The following is a 21,578-nucleotide window of genomic DNA, read 5'->3' on the forward strand; positions in this document are numbered from 1 at the left end:
AATAAAATCAATAAAATGAAATAGATAAAGCTGTTAGTTAGGAAAACTAGATAACTGCTTCTGTAGTTGTACTATATAGTCTTTTTTGCCTTGTTTTTGGCCTTCTAAATGAAGAGAAGGATATATTTAATTGCATTTGGGATAGGATATCATTGAGTGCTGTATTTATTTAAATTTTTATTTTATTAGAGCAAGTGAGAGAGAGTATGAACAGGGAGAGTCAGATGAAGAGGGAGAGGCTGACTTCCCGCTGAGGAGGTTGCAGCATGGGGCCTGATCACAGAACCCTGGGATCATGACCTGAGCTGAAGGCAGATGATTAACTCACTGAGCCACCCAGGTGCCCCTCATTGAGTGCTTTAATTTCCCCCCTTTATTATTGTAAAAAATTGTTGAAATGTTGGGAAAAAAATTTTGGGATGTCTGAGTGGCTCAAGTCGGTTAAGAGTCTGCCTTTGGCTCAGGTCATGATCCCAGGATCCTGGGATTGAGCCTGCTTCTCCCTCTCCCTCTGCCTGCTGCTTCCCTTGCTTGTGCTTAGTTGTGCGTGCATGTGTAAATAAATAAGACCTTTATTAAGATGCTGAAAAATTGTAGAGCATAGAAAAGGAAATGTAAATTATCTGAAATAGTACCCAGAGACATATATAATTGTTAAATTTTTGGTGGTATAGGTATTTGTGTATAGTTTTTCCCTATATAATGTTCCAAAGTCCTACAGTTTAAGATAATTCATAGTCTTTTTTGGTGTAGCGAAGTTATTTTTTAAATTGCTTTGTTGGGGTCAATTTAGAAAAGCTAATTACTGGTTCTCTTCTGGGGCATTTTAATTTGTTAGTTTTTTAAAAAATATTCTTTTTTTAAAGAGATTTTATTTACTTATTCATGAGAGACACACAGAGGCAGAGACACAGGTAGAGGGAGAAGCAGGCTCCCTGCAGGGAGCCTGATGTGGGACTCAGTCCCAGGACCCTGGGATCACTACCCGAGCCAAAGGCAGATGCTCACCCGCCTAGCCACCCAGGCGTCCCAATTTGTTAGTTTTTGAAAATAAACTTAGTATGGAAGTGATCTTGAATTTACCCTCTGACTCTGCTGCCTCTGAATTTAGCTTTTTTTTTCATGACTAGTTTAAAGGGGTGGAGGGATGCTTTCAGGCTTCCACAAATGAATTAATGGTCTTGTTACTGTACTTCCTAATCATTCTTTAATGTTTCAGAATTACATTTAAAAATACATCTTATTAAAGTATTTGTATGCAATAAAATAGATCTTCTTTCCATGTACAGTTGACTCTTGAACACATAGGTTTGAACTGTGTGGGTGTACACTTATATGTACACTTATATGTGTGTGTGTCCCCTTCCCCCCCGTAAATCCAGTATAGTACTGTGAATGCTTTTTCTCTTGATTTTCTTTATAGCATTTTCTTTTCTCTAGCTTACTTTATTGTAGAATACAGTATATAATACATATAACATGCACAAATATGTGCTGATTATCAGCAAGGCTTCTGGTCAACAGATTATCAGTAAAGTTTTTGGGGAGTCATTAGGTATACTTGGATTTCAGACTGTGACTGCCTGGTGGGTCTGCTCTCCTGTGGTTTTTTTTTTTTTTTTTTTTTCTCCTGTGTTATTCAAGTATTAAGCCATACAGTTCAGTGTTTGATAAATCTATTCAGATGTATAACCACCACAGCAGAGCATTCTTTTTACTCCAGATTTCCTTTGCACACAAGCCTCCCTCGTTTCACCCCCATCCCACTTACTTGCTGTCTTCATAATTTTGCATTCTTAAAAAGTTATTTTATTTATCCATGAGAGCCATAGAGAGGCAGAGACATAGGCAGAGGGAGAAGCAGGCTTACTGTGGGGGGAGCCTGATGCAGTACTTGATCCCAGGACCCCAGGATCACAACCTGAGCCAAAGGCAAGGCACTCAACCACTGAGGCCACCCCCCCCCCCGCCCCCTGCACTCCTAATTTTGCATTTTATATAACTTAAAGTGAATTATACAGCCTTTTCTGGTCTGGCTTTTTTCAATTAGCATGATTTCGTAACTCATCCATGTTGTTACTTGTACCCATGGTTTATTTTTTGTTCTTGAATAGTATTCCACTGTATACACGGACTTTTGGGATTGTTTTCACCTTAGCTATTTTGAATAAAGTTGCTGTGAACATTTGTGTAAAACGTCTTTGTGGAGATAAATTTTCGTTTCTCTTGGGTAATATCTAGTACTAGAATTGCTAAGTCTTAGGGTGTTCCAATTGTATAAGAACTACTAAACTGGGGACGCTTTGGAGGCTCAGTGATTGTCTGCTTTTGGCTCAGGGCGTGACTCTGGGGATAGAGTCCCACATTGGGCTCCCTGTGAGGAGCCTGCTTCTCCCTCTGCCCGTGTCTCTGCCTCTCTCATGAGTAAATAAATAAAATCTTAAAGAAAAAAAAAACACCAAAACGACCAAACTGTTTTCCAAAGACCTTACCATCTTAATGTTTCTATTAATTTCCTGATATTCCTGAAAGGATGTTTTTGAACGTATTTCCCTGGGATTAAACAATTTATTATGCAGTGTTTCATAAAGTTACCATCTGCATCATGTCTTAAGGTATTGCTCATGTTTAGAATGTTAATGTATGCTTAGGGTGCTTGTTAAAATGTAGATCCTGGGCAGCCTGGGTGGCTCAGCGGTTTAGCGCTGCCTTCAGCCCGTGGCGTGATCCTGGAGACCCGGGATCAAGTCCCACGTCCGGCTCCCTGTGTGGAGCCTGCTTCTCCCTCTGCCTGTGTCTCTGCCTGCCCTTCTCTCTCTCTCTCATGAATGAATGAATGAATGAATGAATAAATAAATAAAATCTTTTAAAAAATGAAAAGATACAATGTGTAGATCCTTGGGTCTTAAAGATTCTCAATCAGTAAAGTTGAAGAGCCATATGATAATATGGCATTTAGTCTTTTCTAAAAGCATAATTTTCATTAATGTATTTATTAGGTTACTGTTCATTGAGCTTTTTTTCGTTTTTCATTTGCATTCCATTGTTTTATCTGAAAATTTTTTTAAAGATTTGAGAGAGAGCATGCGTGTAGTAGGGAGGGAGAGCGCTTGATCTCACAACCCTGAGATCATGACCTGAGCCAGATGCTTAACTGAGCCACCCAGGTGCCCTTTGTTTTAAGTAGGCACCACATCCAGTGTGGGGCTTGAACTCATGGCCCTGCGATCAAGACTTAAGTGTAGATCTAGAGTCCGATACTTAACCAACTGAGCCACCCAGGGGCGCCTCATGTGGATTGTGTTTGTTACCTGTTTTTTCCTTTACTTGGGTATCTCCTAAGATTTATCTGGGCCCCTTTCTTTGGTCGCCACCTAGTGGTAACAAATAGGAACCATCACGAGTTTTGCTGATAAATTGAAATTCATAGTAGGTGAACAGTGTCCCTTCTTAAGAAGGATGGAAACACCCAAAGATAAGTTTGGTTTGTATGTGTGATTAACCAAATGCTCAAATGTGTATGTTTGCTATATGAATGCTCTTTCCTCCAACTTCCTTATTTTTGAAAATACAATTTATTTGGATTTAATTGGGAAATAATTTATTTGTAAGAAAATCTATTTTAGAGCCTATAACTTTTTTTAATTTTTATTTATTTATGAGAGAGAGAGAGAGAGAGAGGCAGAGACATAGGCAGAGGGAGAAGCAGGCTCCATGCACCGGGAGCCCGACGTGGGATTCGATCCCAGGTCTCCAGGATCGCGCCCTGGGCCAAAGGCAGGCGCCAAACCGCTGCGCCACCCAGGGATCCCTAGAGCCTATAACTTTTTTTAAAAATATTTATTTCATTTTTTTTTTTAAGATTTTATTTATTTATTCATGATAGTCACAGAGAGAGAGAGAGAGAGGCAGAGACACAGGCAGAGGGAGAAGCAGGCTCCATGCACCGGGAGCCCGATGTGGGATTCGATCCCTGGTCTCCAGGATCACGCCCCGGGCCAAAGGCAGGCACCAAACCGCTGCGCCACCCAGCGATCCCTAAAAAAATATTTATTTCAAAGAAAGAGCAGCGAGGAGGGCGGGGAGGGGCAGAAGCAGAGGGAAAGAGAAACAGAAGCCGACTCTGTGCTGAGCACTCGGCTTGGTCTTACCACCCTGAGATCATGACCTGAGCCAAAACCAAGAGTCGGATACTCAACTGACTGCCACCCAGGTGCTTCTAGAGCCTATAACTCTTTAATTTTTGTCTAAACTGTCAGCTTAATTATTTTTACTGGGAAATGGGCAGGTGTGCCTTCTTAGTTCCCTTATTTAATGAGATGTTTCCAAACCTTGCTGTGAATTACACTAGGTACTATATGAACTTTTGTTTACATAGAACTTATATTGCAGATTCTCTTATTCTAGGCTTTTAGTTTACTTTGTTTTATATGTTTTTAGTTTTTTACTCCTTTTTAAAAAATATTATTTATTCACGAGAGACACAGAAAGAGGCAGAGACACAGGCAGAGGGAAAAACAGGCTTCCATGCCGGGAGCCCGATCCAGGACTCTATCCCAGGACCCTGGGACCACGCCCTGAGCTGAAGGCAGACACTCACTGCTGAGCCACCCGGGCATCCCAGTTTTTTACTCCTTTTAAAAAAAGATTTATTTGAGAGGGAGAGAGGGGTATAGGGAGAGAGACAAGCATACTCTTCCCCACTGAGTTGGGAGCCCAGTGCAGGGCTCAAGACCCGAGACTAAGGCAGAGGCTCAACCAACTGAACCACCCAGGTACCCTTACTCGTTAGTTTTGATTATTGTATTTTTGTTAAGATTCTTACTTTTTACACTAGTTTGACAGAAAAAAAGAGTTCTATTGTAAAAGGGGTATTGTATATCAAAACTTACTTTGTATGGTCTGATTTTACTTCTCTTTTCCTTTATAGAAATGGTGGAATCAATGAAGAAAGTAGCAGGGATGGATGTGGAGTTGACAGTTGAAGAAAGAAACCTCCTATCTGTTGCATATAAAAATGTGATTGGAGCCAGAAGAGCTTCCTGGAGAATAATCAGCAGCATTGAACAGAAAGAAGAAAACAAGGGAGGAGAAGACAAACTAAAAATGATCCGGGAATATCGGCAAATGGTGAGATTATCATATCCTAGACATCTTTAAAGAAAGTTGCCTTATGGGATCCCTGGGTGGCGCAGCGGTTTGGTGCCTGCCTTTGGCCCAGGGCGCGATCCCGGAGACGCGGGATCGAATCCCACATCGGGCTCTCAGTGCATGGAGCCTGCTTCTCCCTCTGCCTGTGTCTCTGCCCCTCTCTCTCTCTCTCTCTCTCTCTCTCTCATAAATTAAAAAAAAATTAAACAAAAAGGTTGCCTTAGGTTTTGGCTGTTTTATTTTAAAGTTTTATTTATTTAAGTAATCTTTACCCTGATGTGGAACTTGAATTCATGACCCCCAGGATCAGGAGTCTCATGCTTTTTCTAATTAAGCCAGCAAGTTGTCCTAGGTTTTGGATATTTTAGATGACAGCCTAGTACTCATGAGTTAAATATGCATAAAATACATATTCTATTTAGTTGATTTGTATTTTTTACTTACCTGGAATTAAGAGATTATGGGCTATACAATATTTCAGGAAAGAGGTAAACTATTTTTCTACAGAAGCTGCAGAGGGTGTTCAATTTTAAGCACCACACAGGTAGAGAACCAGTTTTTTTTTTTGTTGTAGTTAGCTGCAAAATGCTATAGTGAGTGACTGGGAATTACCATTCAGGAGAATTGAGCGAGTATATTTGTACTTGTTATGAATCACAGAATTTGCTGGGTGCTATGGGTGTAAAGATGAGACAGATACATATTATATAGCCTCCTTAATGGAGGCTCAGTCTGTTTTTTAAAAAAATTATTTACTTATTTTTTTTAGATTTATTTATTCATGAGAGACACAGAGGCAGAGACATAGGCAGAGGGCGAAGCAGGCTCCTTGTGGGGAGCCCAATGCAGGACTCGATCCCCAGGACCCTGGGATTATTACCTGAGCCAAAGGCAGACACTGAACCACCCAGGCACCCGGTCCTTGTTTTTTAATATAAAATGTTAGAGGGCATTGGACATCTCATGAAGTTACTGTTTCAGATGTTACATTTGTATATGTAAATATATGTAATTTTTCTTAATGTGAATTTTGGTGGAAAAGTACAATAACCATTGATCTAGTTCACGGTGTTCTTTTTTAAAAAAATTCATTCATTCATGAGAGAGAGAGAGAGAGGCAGAGACACAGAGGGAGAAACAGGCTCCATCCCGGCAGCCCCACGTGGGACTCGATCTCGGGACTTTTATCTATTCATGAGAGACACAGAGAGAGGCAGAGGGAGAAGCAGGCTCCCCACAGGGAGCCTGGTGCGAGACTCAATCCCAGAACCCTGGGATCATGCCCTGGGCTGAAGACAGGCACTCAACCACTGAGCCACCCAGTATCCCTAGTTCATAGTTTTATTTCCTTTCCTTCCCCTTCCCTAGAAAGAGAGGAAGAGACACAGGTAGAGGGAGGAGAAGCAAGCTCCACGCAAGGAGCCCAATGTGGGACTCCATCACAGGAATCCAGGATCAGGCCCTGAGCCAAAGGCAGACACTCAACCGCTGAGCCATCCATGTGTCCCTAGTTCATGGTTTTCAACTAGGGGGTGATTTTGCCCCTCAAAACATTTGGCAAATCTTTTGAAGACATTTTTGGCTGTCAACGACTTGAAGGGTGCTACTGGTATCCAGTTGGTACGGACAGGGATGCTGCTTGTTATATATTCTATCATGCATGGGACAGCACCACACAACAAAGAATTACCTGGTCCAAAATGTCAATAGGAGTACTGCTGAGAAACTGATCCTGGTGGAAGAGACAGGTATATAAACCCATTTAGAATACAGCAAGGAAAATTACAGGAACCACTCACAAAGTAGCGTGGGCAATGGGAAAACAGAAACTACATTTATTTATTATTTCTACTTTTGTTGGACACTGTTCTGAGTGGGGAGATATTTATTAGTACATATAATGACCCTGTAAAGAATAGGTTATTGTTCTGCTTTATAGATGAGGAAACTGAGGTTCTGAGTGATTAAGTAACATACCTAGAGCCACAAAGAAGTTATATGCTATCAGTGTGTCCATTAACCTCAAATATGTTGGAATAAGAATATGGATTGTCAGTAGAAAAGTTTGGTGTCTCAGCAGGATGATGAAATGAGAAAATTAGAAGTGCTGAAGAGAGAAAAGGCTGTGCTAAATTGTGGGATTTGGAGTAAGTAAGAAAGGAAGCAGGAAGCAAAGAGTAGGACTGATAAATTGGAGGAAGATGAAAGATTCAAGAGGCTGGGTGTCTTGATGTGTCCCTAAGTAGGATTAACCAGGAATAAAGGAAATAAAAAAAAGGAAGTTACATTCCGATTGTGAAATACTAGAATTTACAACTTGTTGGGTTAAAGCAGTACAATTAGGGATGTTGACAAATAAGGTCATAGAGAAAAGATCAAAGAACAACTGTGTTGAAAGGAACACGGATGTGATGCCAGGAATTGAAGAGGTAGACTGAATGTGAGTGAAAGGCCTATAGAGATCCACTGACTGAGAACAGATTCTTAGAAATTAAATTGAAGGGCAGCCCCGGTGGCTCAGCGGTTTAGCACCTCCTTTGGCCCGGGGTGTGATCCTGGGGACCCGGGATCAGGTCCCATGTCTGGCCCCGTGCATGGAGCCTGCTTCTCCCTCTTCCTGTGTCTCTGCCTCTCTCACTCTGTATCTCTCATGAATGAGTGAATAAAATCTTTAAAAAAAAAAAAAAGAAAAAGAAAAAGAAATTAAGTTGAAGATGAGCTTCCAAATAGGAACAGTTTGGAGTAATACTGAGTTAGTGGGGAACTGAGCGAATCCAGAAATTGTCTTGTCTCTACAGTAATCGCCACTTAAAAAGCCACAAAGGAGGTAAGTTTTTCAGGAAGGAGCTAGTTTAACATAGAATCAGGATGAGATTACAGGAGAAGAGAGAGTGGGGGAATTCTTTACAGTGGAAAGGGCCCAAATAATTATGTGTGTTTGTGGTGGTATGCATTTTTAGTATGATAAATTGAGGTGAGTGGCAATATTTACTTGAGTATAAGGATTTTTGGTGTCATGGTGGACTGTGGATCTGAGCCACTCAAATGATTGGCTGTTGAGCATAGTAGTGGTTAGGAATGTGAGCACTGGAGGCAGGCTGTGTCTAGGTTTGAATTTTTTTTTTTGAATTTTTTTTTTAAGATTTTATTTATTTATTCATGAGAGACACAGAGTAAGAGAGGCAGAGACCCAGGCAGAGGGAGAAGCAGGCTCCATGCAGGGATCCCGACGCGGGACTTGATCCTGGGTCTCCAGGATCACACCCCAGGCTGCAGGCGGTGCTAAACCACTGTGCCATGGGGGCTGCCCTGTTTTTTTTTTTGTTTTGTTTTGTTTTGTTTTGTTTTTTAAGATTTTATTTGATTTGTGAGAGAGACACAGAGAGAGGCAGAGACCTAGGCAGAGGGAGAAGCAGGCTTCTCGCAGGGAGCCCGACACGGGACTCTATCCCGGGTCTCCGGGATCACACCCTGGGCTGAAGGCGGCACTAAACCGCTGAGCCACCTGGGCTGCCCTAGCTTTTTAATTTTTATTCCATCCCTTAGAAGCTGTGACCTTAGGCTTTATAGCCTACATTGGTTCAGATCCTAGCTCTCCTCCTTTTGGCTAAATACTATATAATCGTTTCCCCATGTAAATAGAGACATAGTTTCTACCTTGTTAAATATGCTAATTAAGTATGCAGCACTTGTAAATAGCAATCAGTATTATACTCAGTTCTGTAGCTAAACCATGAGGTTGTTGGGTTGGTGTGTTTGTTTAGATTTTATTTTCAAGGGCAGCCCGGGTGGCTCAGTGGTTTAGCGCTGCCTTCAGCCCGGGGTGTGATCCCGGAGACCCGGGATCCAGTCCCACGTCGGGCTCCCTGCATGGAGCCTGCTTCTCCCTCTGCCTGTGTCTCTGCTTCTCTCTCTCTCTCTCTGTCTCTCTGTCTCTCATGAATAAATAAATAAAATCTTCGTTAAAAAGAAAACGATTTTATTTTTAAGTAATCTTTATACCTCACGTGAGGTTTGAATAACTATGAGATTGAGAGTCACATGCTCCACCAGCTGAGCCAACCAGGTTGCCCGTGTGTGTGTGTGTGTGTGTGTGTGTGTGTGTGTGTGTGTGTGTGTAGGGGGTTGGTTTTGGTTTTTGTTTTTTAGCATGTAGAAGGAAGATAATGTCTAACCTGGAGACAGCTTTTCTCTGCTTTTTTTAAAATCAAGAGCAGGGGAGATTCAGCATTTTTTAAATTAATTAATTAATTAATTAATTAATTAATTAATTAATTTATTTATTTATAAAAATTTTTTAAAAAGATTTAGATAGAGATGTGTATTCTGTTTACTCTGGCTCTCTTCCTCAAAACCAGTGGGCAAATATGTCGTAATTCATGTTACAATTAAGTAAACAAACAATTTTTTACTTTTTTTTTCAGGTTGAGACTGAGCTAAAGTTAATCTGTTGTGACATTCTGGATGTACTGGACAAACACCTCATTCCAGCAGCTAACACTGGCGAGTCCAAGGTTTTCTATTATAAAATGTAGGTTCTATACTAGAAGGGAAAATGTCAGATTAAATGTTAGCCCCCTTAGAATTATCACTTTTTTTTTGAATTATCACTTTTTTGTGTAGGTGTTCAACTTTTATTTAAGAATAATTGTTTAATGTTTAAAGGATAGTTATATGGGAGGAATGATTTTCAAAACTTAGAGTGCTCATTTGCATATTCACTGCTAATGAACAGTTATTGTTGCATTTAAGATGCTCAGACTATTTACTATAAGAGTACTAGGTTTTACCTCTTTTCATTTGTTTTTGTGTGGAGTTAACCCATCAGCTGTTGCAATACATTACATAGTTCAGTTTTAATGTTTTATGTAGAAGTTTTATTTCACAATTAACTGTCATGCCATTTTTTGGAACCACTTTTTTATGTTTAATTCTAGTTGGCAATAAATTTATTGATTTTTTTTTTTTAGAGGCTTTTCAGTTAATTTCTCTAAGATTTTGCTTATATTTAGTATTCTGAACTCTGAGAAGGAAAACTGAATAGTCTTTCCTGATAGAGTGAAGTTATTGAAGTATACATGCTGATTATTAAAATAATTTTTGTTACATTTCATTTTATAGATTATAGAAAAATTTTAACAGTTTACTTTCATTTAAAAAGCATTTTTCCTAATTCTATTTGTTTTATTTTGTTTTGTTTTAGGAAAGGGGACTACCACAGGTATCTGGCTGAATTTGCCACAGGAAATGACAGGAAGGAGGCTGCAGAGAACAGCCTAGTGGCTTATAAAGCTGCTAGTGATATTGCAATGACAGAACTTCCACCAACGCATCCAATTCGCTTAGGTCTTGCTCTCAACTTTTCTGTATTCTACTATGAAATTCTTAATTCCCCCGACCGTGCCTGCAGGTAAGTCATGGAAGAGAAACAAAAGTTCTCACTGGGAAAGTGAAAAACATTACAAGAGAGAATTATTTGTCTTATTTCCTGGGATTGCCTTTGTGGCCTTGGACATGTAAGAATTCTTTTGGCTTTTAATGAAACTTCTTTGGATTATTTTAAGACCGACTCTATCTCTGTTCACTAGGATAGCAGTTTTAGATTATGTTGATGGGGACAATTTTGGTTGGTAGGTTGAAATTTTAACTTGTTAGTGGGAGGGTGGAATTATTATTATTATTATTTTTTTTTTTTTAAGATTTTATTTGTTAATGAGAGACACAGGCAGAGAGAGAAGCAGGCTCCATGCAGGGAGCTTGAGGTGGGACTCCATCCCAGGACCCCAGGATCACACCCTGGACCGAAGGCAGGCATTCAACCGCTGAGCCACCTAGGTGTCCCAGAGGGTGGATTTAGAATAGAATTATTATTATTTTTTTAATTTTATTTATTTATGATAGTCACACAGAGAGAGAGAGAGGCAGAGACACAGGCAGAGGGAGAAGCAGGCTCCATGCACCGGGAGCCCGACGTGGGATTCAATCCCGGGGTCTCCAGGATCGCGCCCTGGGCCAAAGGCAGGCGCTAAACCACTGCGCCACCCAAGGATCCCTATTTTCTTTTTTTTATATATGAGCTTTTAGTCATTTGTAGGTATGTTAACATAGTTAGGCTCTTAGTGTACATATTTTGTATTTTCTATTCTAATATGAATAGTTTTCCATCTTTCTATGTTAATAATTCCCTCATTTATATGTATTTTAGATTGTTGCCAATATTTGATACAGATAGAAATTTAAGGGCTACCTCTATGTACATGGCTTTTTCTTGTAAAAGTTATTGCAAAATATAACAGTTTATCACTCTAACCATTTTTTTAAAGATTTATTATTATTATTATTTTAATTTTAAGGATTTTATTTATTTGAGAGGGAGGGAGAGCATGAGCAGAGAGAGGGAGGGAGACTCCCTGCAGGGCTCGATCCCAGGACCCTAAAATCATGACCTCAGCCAACAGCAGATGGTCAGTGGACTGAGCCACCCAGCCACCCAAAAGATTTATTTATTTTAGAGATAATGAGTGAGTGGGGGTGGGGTGCAAAGAGAATCTCCAGCAGACTCCCTGCTGGGCTCAGAGCTGATGCAGAACTTGGTCCTATGACACTGAGATCATAACCTGAGTTGAAATCAAGAATCAGATTCTTCATGACTGAGCCACTCAGGCGCCCCTCATTCTTCTAACCATTTTTAAGTTGTATAATTGAATGGCATTAAATACACCTGCAATATTGTGTAACTGTCACCACTAAGTTATTTCCAAAACTTTTTAATCACCTGAAACAAACACTAACTGGTACCGGGTCATTGTCCAGATTCGCCCACCCTTGACCCCAGTTATTTCTACCTTTTCTCTTTGTGAATTTGCCTATTTTAGGTACTTCATATAATTGGTATAATGTATTTGTTGTTTATAGTTTACAGTCTTCAGTATGTAGGGATCAGATACTCGATGAAAGGGAGAGATTGTCCTTTTGTGAGGTGGATTCATTTGAATGCAGACCATTATTTATTCATCTAAAAACATTCTAAGGGCACCTGGGTGGCTCAGTGGTTGAGCGTCTGCCTTTGGCTCAGGCTGTGATCCCAGGGTCCTGGGGTGGAGTCCCACATTCGGCTCCCATGGGAAGCCTGCTTCTCCCTCTGCCTGTGTCTCTGCCTCTCTCTGTCTCTCATGAATTAATAAAATCTTTAAAAATAAATACTTAAAAATAAAAACATTCTAAATGCCTCGTTGAGTTTAAACAGGTACAGGTCTCAGCTGAAGAAGTTATAGCTATCTCTGTTCAGCTAATCGTATTGATTGGGTCTTTCATTGTCATTCTCCAGTCTGCTTGTCCCACATATCACTTGGAGTTAAGTCTTCTCCATGCCTTTATTTTTATGCATTTGCTTTAATCTTAAGTGTGCATTCATTCTTTTCCCTACCCTTTAAGATGAGTTTATATTTGATTTTTCCTTTTTCTTGTCCTCTAGGGTTTCTGAAGTACTTTCTCCAGAGAAGCACTTCATACTTGTTTTATAATGGTTTTATATGTCAGTCCTCTATTTTCTAGATATTCACTGTGGACTGAGATTGTTTTTTCTCTCTCTTCTGTTTCTCCACCAGTGTTCCACATCACTTGGTATACATCATACAATATATCCAGTAAATGTTGTTTCTTTTAAATTCTAACGAATAGCTTACATACATTTTTGTGGGTTCTATATTGCCCCTCCCCCCATTTTTGGCTTCTGTTAACATTAAATTCTTCGGAAATAAACTGAACTAACATTTCATCTTTTTGCATTAAAATTTTATTAAATAAGTGAGCTGTTAATGCTTGGCTGGCTTAGTGGTTGAGCCAGATATCTGCCTTCGGCTCAAGTCATGATCCCGGGGTCTTGGGATCAAGTCACACATAGGCTCCCCACAAGAAGCCTGCTTCTCCCTCTGCCTAGGTCTCTGGCTCTCTCTCTCTCTCTCTCTTCTCTCTTCTATGTATGTGTCTCATGAATAAATAAATAAAATTTTTAAAAAACGTGAGCTGTTGACTAGAACTTGGTAATACTTTTATTATGCCTATATTTTGGTTGGTTCAGGATAGAATTTATTTAGTCTATATTCTGTTTATTGATAGGCTTGTCAAAAGCCTAGTAAGAAGTGGTGTTCTGGGGTGCCTGGCTAGCTCAGTAGGTAGAGCATGTGACTCTTGACCTCGAGGTTGAGGTCATGAGTTTGAGCCCCACATGGGGAGTTTTTAAAAAAATAATGTAGTAGTGCTCCTAACAATTTTATGCCTCCAAATTTGCTAGATTATAAAATTAAATAGAAAATTAATTTTCATCAGTTACATCTATTTTTCCTTTATTACAGTATTTAAACCCAGGATAGTATTATATACTGTGGGATAGCTGAAGAAAAAGATTGATTTCTAACACGTCATTTCTTTTATTTTTTCTAACACATCATTTTTGTTTTGAGGCTTTATTACTATAATATATTTATTAAATACTTTTAGGTTGGCAAAAGCAGCTTTTGATGATGCAATTGCAGAACTGGATACGCTGAGTGAAGAAAGCTATAAGGACTCTACACTTATCATGCAGTTGTTACGTGATAATCTGACACTATGGACTTCAGACATGCAGGGTGATGGTAAGGAAACTCCGAAGTTAAATGCATCTCTTTTCAGCTATTGGATATTTTTACTCTTAGGAATTCCTTGGTATTTCTTCATACTAAGCTACAGTTTAGACTCAGCCTATCCCCCAACAAACTATCAAATTTTAATTATTGTTTTTATAGCAAATGATCTCAAAGTACAATTTCCATTTGGGACTGTATGTTAATAATATAAAAGACCTCCTTGGAAAGGGGGATCTTTTTAATATTCAAAGATTTAAAAGTTAAAAGATTTAAAAGTTTTGTCTCTAATGATATTTGCTAACCTTAGTTTTTTTCTCTCACTGTGTTTTGGAAAATGGAGACAGGAATCAGCTCATTTTCTTTTTCTCAGATTCAATTTTAGGGATCTAAGATTGTATTTGATTGTCATGATCACTGCTTTGGCTGACTGGTATCCTGAGGTTAAAACTAGATGGTGTCAAAAAAAAAAAAAAACTAGATGGTGTCAGTAAATATTTATGAACCATTTTCTCTGGAAATCTTTAAAGAAGGAACTTGTCTCTGGATTTTATAAAGCAAATGGAATGTCCTGCTTTTTGTCTGTAAGAGGTCTGATATAGTCTCTGTTTTGTTGTTATTGTTTGTTTTTAGTTATAAATATTATTTTACAAAACTTAGTCTTGTGATGGGGGGTTAATATTTATTCTAAATGCCCAAATTTGTCATAATTGTTGATTTTAAAGGAGATTTTATTCTTATTCTTTATTTATCCCAAATAATCCTTTTTTATCCATGATAGATTGTTGAAGAGTTGAGGAGAGGGCATGGGGCACATAAACTAGTGTGGCATGCGCATTTTATGAGCTATAGCTCTATAGTTGGTGGTATGTGGAGTGGAAACAAAAAGTTTTGTCAATTTAAGTTGCAGATCCTTTAAGGACTCTGAAGCATATGTTGCATTGCTTGAGGCTGTATAGTCTGTTAGTCAAGACAGCATGCTGAATCCAGCATGTTGTCTTTGGAAGCATTGTACTTAAAAGTATTTCTGGGGATGCCTGGGTGGCTCAGTGGTCAAGCGTCAGCCTTTGGTCAGGTCACAGTCTCAGGTTCCGGGATTGAGTTCTGCATCGGGACTCTCCCTGCAAGGAGCCTGCTTCTCCTGCCTATGTCTCTGCCTGCCTCTCTGTGTCTCTCATGAATAAATAAATAAAATCTTTTTAAAAAATTAAAAAGTACTTCTGAAAATGGGGTAAGTTTCCTTACTCCAGAAGGATAGAGTCAGATTTTAGACTTCTTTAGGTAATAAAGTGAGAATTAGGTGACTCCGCTTTAAAGCTAACTAGCTTTATGAAATATTTAGATATTTGGCTAGGGTTGGCTTGAGATGTGTGGCATATGTGATCTACTTGCACACTTACCCAACAAAGCCAGGTGGAGCCACATACTACTTTTCAACACAGTACTTCAGGCAACCGCTACCAGTCTGTAGGACTCAAAACCAATTTACCATCTCTGAACTAATGACTTGAGGTTCCTTCCAGCTTTGACATTCTGTTGTATTCTAAATAATAACTACTCAGAAGAATGGCCAAACAGCTGTGGACTCTTCACAGTCACTCTCAGCTCAGAGAAGACTAATATCTCTCTGCCTGTTTGAGGGGCTAAAGGAAAACATGTGGAGAGTTTGGTAAGCGGTATTGACCTATAAGTAAGGTATATACCCCTGTGACCTCTGGGGACATTTTTCTGAGGGTGAAAATAACAAAGAAGGTGACCTGGGTTGAAACCTTTCTTTCTTTCTTTCTTTTTTTTTTTTAAAGACATTTCATGCCAACTTTTATAACTAAACTTTTGCTAGATTATAAAAGTAAATAGAAATAAGGTTTATTTTCTAATGCTACTTATTTATCACTGATAACCAGGAATTAAAGTAACTATATGTCCATTCAGTTTTTACAAAGAACCAAAGATAACACTTTTTCTTGGTTATAAAGCATTTTATGAAATAGGGTTATTCTCTTGAAACTACTTTTCATAGTTGGAGGGGTTCTTTGTATAGAGATGTTTCATTACATTTCTGATCTCTCTTTAATCCTGTTTTAAATTTAGTGAAATCCAGTTGCTATAGTTCTTATCACTTTGTAAGTTGAACAGTTGATTAAATTTAGTCGAGACAGACTAATTTTCATTGAAGAGCTTTGTATTTGAAATTAGGAAACAAAAAAATTATGAAACATAGTTTATTAAAAATTTAAGTAGTCTTCGGACATTTTAGTAAAATTAACAAATTATCTGAATTTAAAAATTGTGGGTACTAGTAATTTATTATGTGTTTTATTAAATAGGTTTTGTGACTTAGAATATGCAAAATTGCAGTCATGAAATAGGCAGTTCCTCAGGGTGTTAATTTACTTGAACATTATTTAGTTTTTTTCCTTTTTAATTTTATTACGAAAAACGGTGTCAAAAAACTAGAATTAAGGGTTTCTAAAGGAAGAAATATATGATATTCACAAGCTTTTACGGAGATGTTTTTATCTTTTTTTGAACTGCAGAATATGTTCACTTTTGTCTGTGTTGGAACATCTTTATAAACAGATCACCACTTTTTCTCATCAAGTGATTTCAGTCCTCTTGTGTTCAGAGGACTGTTTCATACATAAATGCATAGAAAGAAAATGTGCATTCTCTGCCTGTTTCCGTCTTCCCCCCAAATCCAAAAACAATGGGCTAAGAGATACATATCCAAAGAAATCTTTTTCCCCCCTTCTGTATACCTTTTAAGAGGATATTATTTCATCCTTTTAAAGGTAAAATGAACAAATACTTTTTGTTGTGTGAGGTTTTTATACAAAGTGAAAAGGCCAAAGTCTGACTCCGCTAAATCATTGATGTTTTCTTTTGTCCTGCTCTCTCGGTTTATTTTTCTTGTAATGTTGCTTTCATATGATTGTTCTCCCTCCCTTTCTCCTTGCAATATAGATTCCTAAAGGAAAATCCAACTCTTCCTTTCCTAAAAACTCTACTTTGTAAGTCATTATCATGGCACAGCGAATTCTGCTTTTTAGTTTTGGTTCTTCACTAATCATGCCTGCATATATCATCATCCTTTTGCTTACAAAACTGCCTGTTCTACATTCTAGGATGTGAAACCTTTTAAGACATTTATGATCTGCTACCCTTGTCTACTTCTGGTTGGGTGTGACTCATCTGACCATACCCTATGCCAAAGTTACTTGGAACTTGTGGCAAATCTAATGGTTGCTTATAAGTGAATTAGCGTGTGCCCTATTGTTGTTTGTTAACCGTATTTTGGCAGTGTATTGCTGTTAAAAATGAGCGTGAATGTTCCTATCATTTCCTAAGTTTGAGTACATTATTTTGGGGATGGTTGGGTGGTGCATCATTTCTTTCCTCAGGAAATGGATTTTTGTCTTTTTCTGCATGTGTTTTTCTATATAGGAGTCAAAAATCTTTATGTGCCTTAAGTACTTAAGAGTCACATATTAGTGTCAAACATTTTTGTCAGAGAAGAAAATTTGAAGTGTCTAAAACTATCTTTACCCAATCCTTGTTTGTAACAGCGTTTATCATTTATCATATCAAGATCTTTCAGACTATTGAAAAAGCACTCCTTAGGTTAAATATTTTACATTGGTAGGCAGTTGGTCTTAGTGTCATTTGTCCATCCTAGTTAAGTAATTTAACAAGCAATATGAATGGATGGATTGTCTGAACTGTTGTTGGATTAGTTAATTGGTATTCACTTTGATTCACACTAGTAATTACATAGGAATTGTAGCGGTTTATTAAAGCACAAAAGAATGTAACTTTTACCTGTTCCATTATTTTTTAGCAAAAGCCTGCATGCTTTATTATGGCTGACTTATTTTAATGCTTATTAATAGGTAGATGATTCTCCAGTGAATAGGCTGGCTTTCTGTTGCATGTCACAGTGCAGTTGAAACTCCTCAGGCCAATCACCATGTTGTAAGGGAAAGAAAAATGGCATGAGAGAACTGGTCCAAATGCCCTTCTTTAATAACCTCAGCGGTCTGGTTTACTTTGAGCATGCTGTTTCACCCTGGAGTAAGAAATTTGGTTTATGGTTTAGTGTGACTGGCCAAGATCTAAAATGATATAAAACTGAAATCACTTTGAAAAGCAGAACCCTCCCTCTAAAACTATAGAACTTCTTTGGAGCATTTTTCTGCTCAGTTCTCTTTACTAAAGTATTTCACATGGAGCTTATGGGTAGATTTTACAAAAACACTATAAAGTACCCTTGGTTTTTGAAGGGGTGAGGTTATTGAGAAAGAGTATTTTGACCCAAGAAATACATAAAAGCTTGAAAATCATTTAATAATATGGTTACCTTGGCTGTCTACTTTTAAGAGCTTATTTAGCATAAAAATAGTTTCACTGTGCATCAGTTTTTTTCATCCTGACTATTGACCATTCAGGACCTTGATCCAGCAGCACCTCTTGGCTTAGGCATTTCAGGTGTCAAGGATGGTAGAAGTCCTTTGGCTGTCCTTGTTTAATACCAATTGTAGCAAATATAAGGAGTCTTTGCTTGGAATGATAGTTTTTTGTTGTTGTTACTACAACAGTCTAATTTAGTATGAAATAATTAACTCATTCTTCTTTGCAGGTGAAGAGCAGAATAAAGAAGCGCTGCAGGATGTGGAAGATGAAAATCAGTGAGACATAAAAGCCAACAAGAGAAACCATCTCTGACCACCCCATTCCTTCCCATCCCACTCCCATTGGAAATTCCCCCATTGTCACTGAGAACCACCAAATCTGACTTTTACATTTGGTCTCAGAATTTAGGTTCCTGCCCTGTTTTGTTTTTTTTGTTTTTTTGTTTTTTGTTTTTTTTTTTTGTTTTGTTTTGTTTTTTTTTTTTTAAACAGTTTTCAAAAGTTCTTAAAGGCAAGAGTGAATTTCTGTGGATTTTTACTGGTCCCAGCTTTTAGGTTCTTTAAGACACTAACAGGACTGTGTAGAGGCTTTTTCAGCATTACTGTATTGTCTCCTGCCAGATGTGGCAAGATCACCATTAGAAATGGAAATTACATTTAAAGCCATTAGACTTCTAGGTGATGCAAGCATCTAAGAGAGAGGTTAATCACACTATAGAGGCATTGTGGTATCATTTTTCCTTTTTCTAATTGTTTAAATCAAATTTTATACCAATGTTAAAAATTAATTGGATGTTAGCTTGAAGTGGTTAAAGATTGTTTGGAGAGTTGTTATAATGGTTTTGCTGTAAAAAGTGTTGCGGAAATGTTGCTGAAAAGCATGGTGCTGGTAACAGTTCAACAATCCGTGGCTGCTCATTCTTGCCTACTTTTACTTTCCCTCTAAAGCAGGTTAGCATTGAAGGTGGTATGGAAAAGCCTGCATGCGTGTTCAGTTCTTTGTTTCTTCTCCTTCCCTTTCCCCTTGGGCCCCCCCTTCCCTCCTTCGCTCGCTCAACCTCTTTTGTTCAGTATGTGTAACTTGAAGCTAATTTGTACTACTGGATATCTGACTGGAGCCACAGATACAGAATCTGTATTGTTCTTACTGAAACACAGCATGGAATTAACATTAAACTTAAATAAAACAAACCTAAATTAAAAATGCCAAATATTATTGCGCCTCCATCCTTTATCTTTTTAAAATAAACTGTAGTCCAAACACGTTGACAGTATTGTTTGCCTGAATGTGGAAAGATCCCCCTCTTTCTTCTACAAATCACTTGGTTTCCCAAAGATGATACATATTTTTTAGAAAAAAGTTTTAGAAAAAACTTATAACCTGGTTGTTGAAGAACACTGAATAAGAACACCAAGTCAATTCATTACTATCTTTTCTCAACCAGGTAGCAAAATGGTACTTATTTTTTAATCATTAAAGTACAAATTCATACTTAAGGTACAATTATGGGTCATTTTCTAGCATGGAATTTTGGGTTGTACAACCAAATAAGGCTGAATGTTTCAGAACAGTCCTCCTTAGACTAAAGTAAAATTACCCATTACAACCTCCAAAGGTCAGGGGCAAGAGCAGAAAAGAATAATTACATTCATTTTCAGTAGTACATGTACACGTGGTAGAATCGTGTAGCCACCCTCCTTACTAGACAGACTCATTGTTAACTATTTTCTTCTAGAAATAATCTATACATCAGTGTATATAGGTGTTATAGACCATTCTGTATCAGGCATTAAGATCTAATTTGAGTGTGTAACATGGGTATACTCCTGATTTTTATTTTAAACCAGTTGACTCCTTTGAACATTTCAGATTGTTTTCAGCCTTCCTGTTGTAAATGGTGCTGCATTATAACGGTCTCCACTTAAATATTTGCATGTGTATTTGTGTGATACATTTCTAGATTTCCTGTGTCAGAGAACATAACTTCTCAACTGATAAATACTGCCCATTTCCCTCCATAGAGGTTGTTCCACATTTATAGCCCCCCCCCCCCCCCATCAGCAATGTGAGAATATCAGCTCCATCACCATGCTTGACTCTGCTGTTGTCAAGATGTTGACACCAAAAGTAATACCCTGGCTTAATTCTCAGTAGTGAAGGGATCCCTGGGTGGCGCAGCGGTTTGGCGCCTGCCTTTGGCCCAGGGCGCGATCCTGGAGACCCGGGATCGAATCCCACATCGGGCACCCGGTGCATGGAGCCTGCTTCTCCCTCTGCCTGTGTCGCTGCCTCTCTCTCTCTCTCTCTCTCTGTGACTATCATGAATAAATAAATAAAATCTTTAAAAAAAAAAAAAATTCTCGGTAGTGAAGTCTTAGGAAATTGGCAATAGTGATGTGTTCTAGTAGTTTTTATCTTATTAAAATATATGTTGTATGCCCATAATTAGAATAAGCAAGGTTTTTGGGTATTCCTCTTCTATTATATATTTAGATGTAGAGCTATGTCCAAGAGATTTTCAGGTTGATTTGTTCTCTTCCAGCAGTAAAGTGGCCAAAATGCCTACTGCATCAAGGTGCAAACCTGAAGGGATTTTTAATTCTGTCACAGACTTTTAAAGATAATGGGACTCAGGGTAGTACAGTCTGCTCCCATGGTAAACAGTTGCACAAATGTGTGGACTTCAAGAGTCGAATGCATAGGCATTGTTTTTACCCAATAGTCTGGCTTGTGGAGGTGATTTCGGTCAAGTTCCATTGTTATGTGAACACGTTTAGTGAAAGGGTTCTCTAGTTGGCATTGTGGATGGACTTCTATATATTCAACAAACTCAGGATGCCACAAGCATTCTCAAGACTATGGCAATCTTGGTATGGAGAGAAAACTTGCCACTCAAACCACTGAAGGCACTTGGGAAGGATTGTGATGATTGGTACAGGTCTTCAGTTACTTACAAAAAGTTGGAAGACAGGCAACCAGGGAAGACTGCGGAAAGATAATGGCTCTGTAAGGACAGTGTCCCTCCTTCTGTCTGTGGTCTGAAAAGGTAGAGTTTCAGCTGTGTTTAGCGCTCTGAGGATCATTTGGTTTCAATAGAAACTCACGTTACCATTACAATTTGCAATTTATGTTTCAGTTATAATTCTTAGTGTTTTGCTTTGAAAAAAGTTTCAAACCCCCAGAAGTTTTTTTAAATGTTGGAAACACCAATAAATGTGTCTCTTTCCATGCTTGGGTTCTGGAACAAGTGGCCAAATCTCCAAAGTTACGTTTTGCTTCTTTAAGGAAGATGAGCATGAACTTTAAGTTAGATCTTTGTAAAGGGAATTTGATGGAATAAATGTAAACATCTAACTTGGCTTCTGTTTCAGACAAATGCCGCTTTAGAGTTTA

At 38.4% G+C, this 21,578-nt stretch overlaps 1 protein-coding gene across 4 annotated transcripts in view; it reads left to right on the forward strand.

Moving 5' to 3' along the window:
- The window catches only part of YWHAE (tyrosine 3-monooxygenase/tryptophan 5-monooxygenase activation protein epsilon), a 55,457-nt gene extending 36,062 nt beyond the window's left edge, over positions 1 to 19,395 (forward strand). For 3 of the 4 annotated variants that reach the window (XM_077851806.1, XM_077851808.1, XM_077851810.1), the window contains 5 exons: positions 4,931 to 5,130; positions 9,576 to 9,682; positions 10,355 to 10,561; positions 13,651 to 13,787; positions 18,412 to 19,395. In XM_077851806.1, the coding sequence (XP_077707932.1) occupies positions 4,931 to 5,130; positions 9,576 to 9,682; positions 10,355 to 10,561; positions 13,651 to 13,787; positions 18,412 to 18,464 (704 nt within the window). In that variant the 3' untranslated portion in view covers positions 18,465 to 19,395. Of the gene's footprint in view, positions 1 to 4,930; positions 5,131 to 9,575; positions 9,683 to 10,354; positions 10,562 to 13,650; positions 13,788 to 16,739; positions 16,787 to 18,411 lie in introns of all 4 variants that reach the window. The other variant, XM_077851809.1, reaches the window with a different exon arrangement.
- The last annotated feature ends 2,183 nt before the right edge of the window (positions 19,396 to 21,578 follow it).

The sequence above is a fragment of the Canis aureus genome, chromosome 16, assembly GCF_053574225.1.
Source record: "Canis aureus isolate CA01 chromosome 16, VMU_Caureus_v.1.0, whole genome shotgun sequence".
NCBI classification, from domain to species: domain Eukaryota; kingdom Metazoa; phylum Chordata; class Mammalia; order Carnivora; family Canidae; genus Canis; species Canis aureus.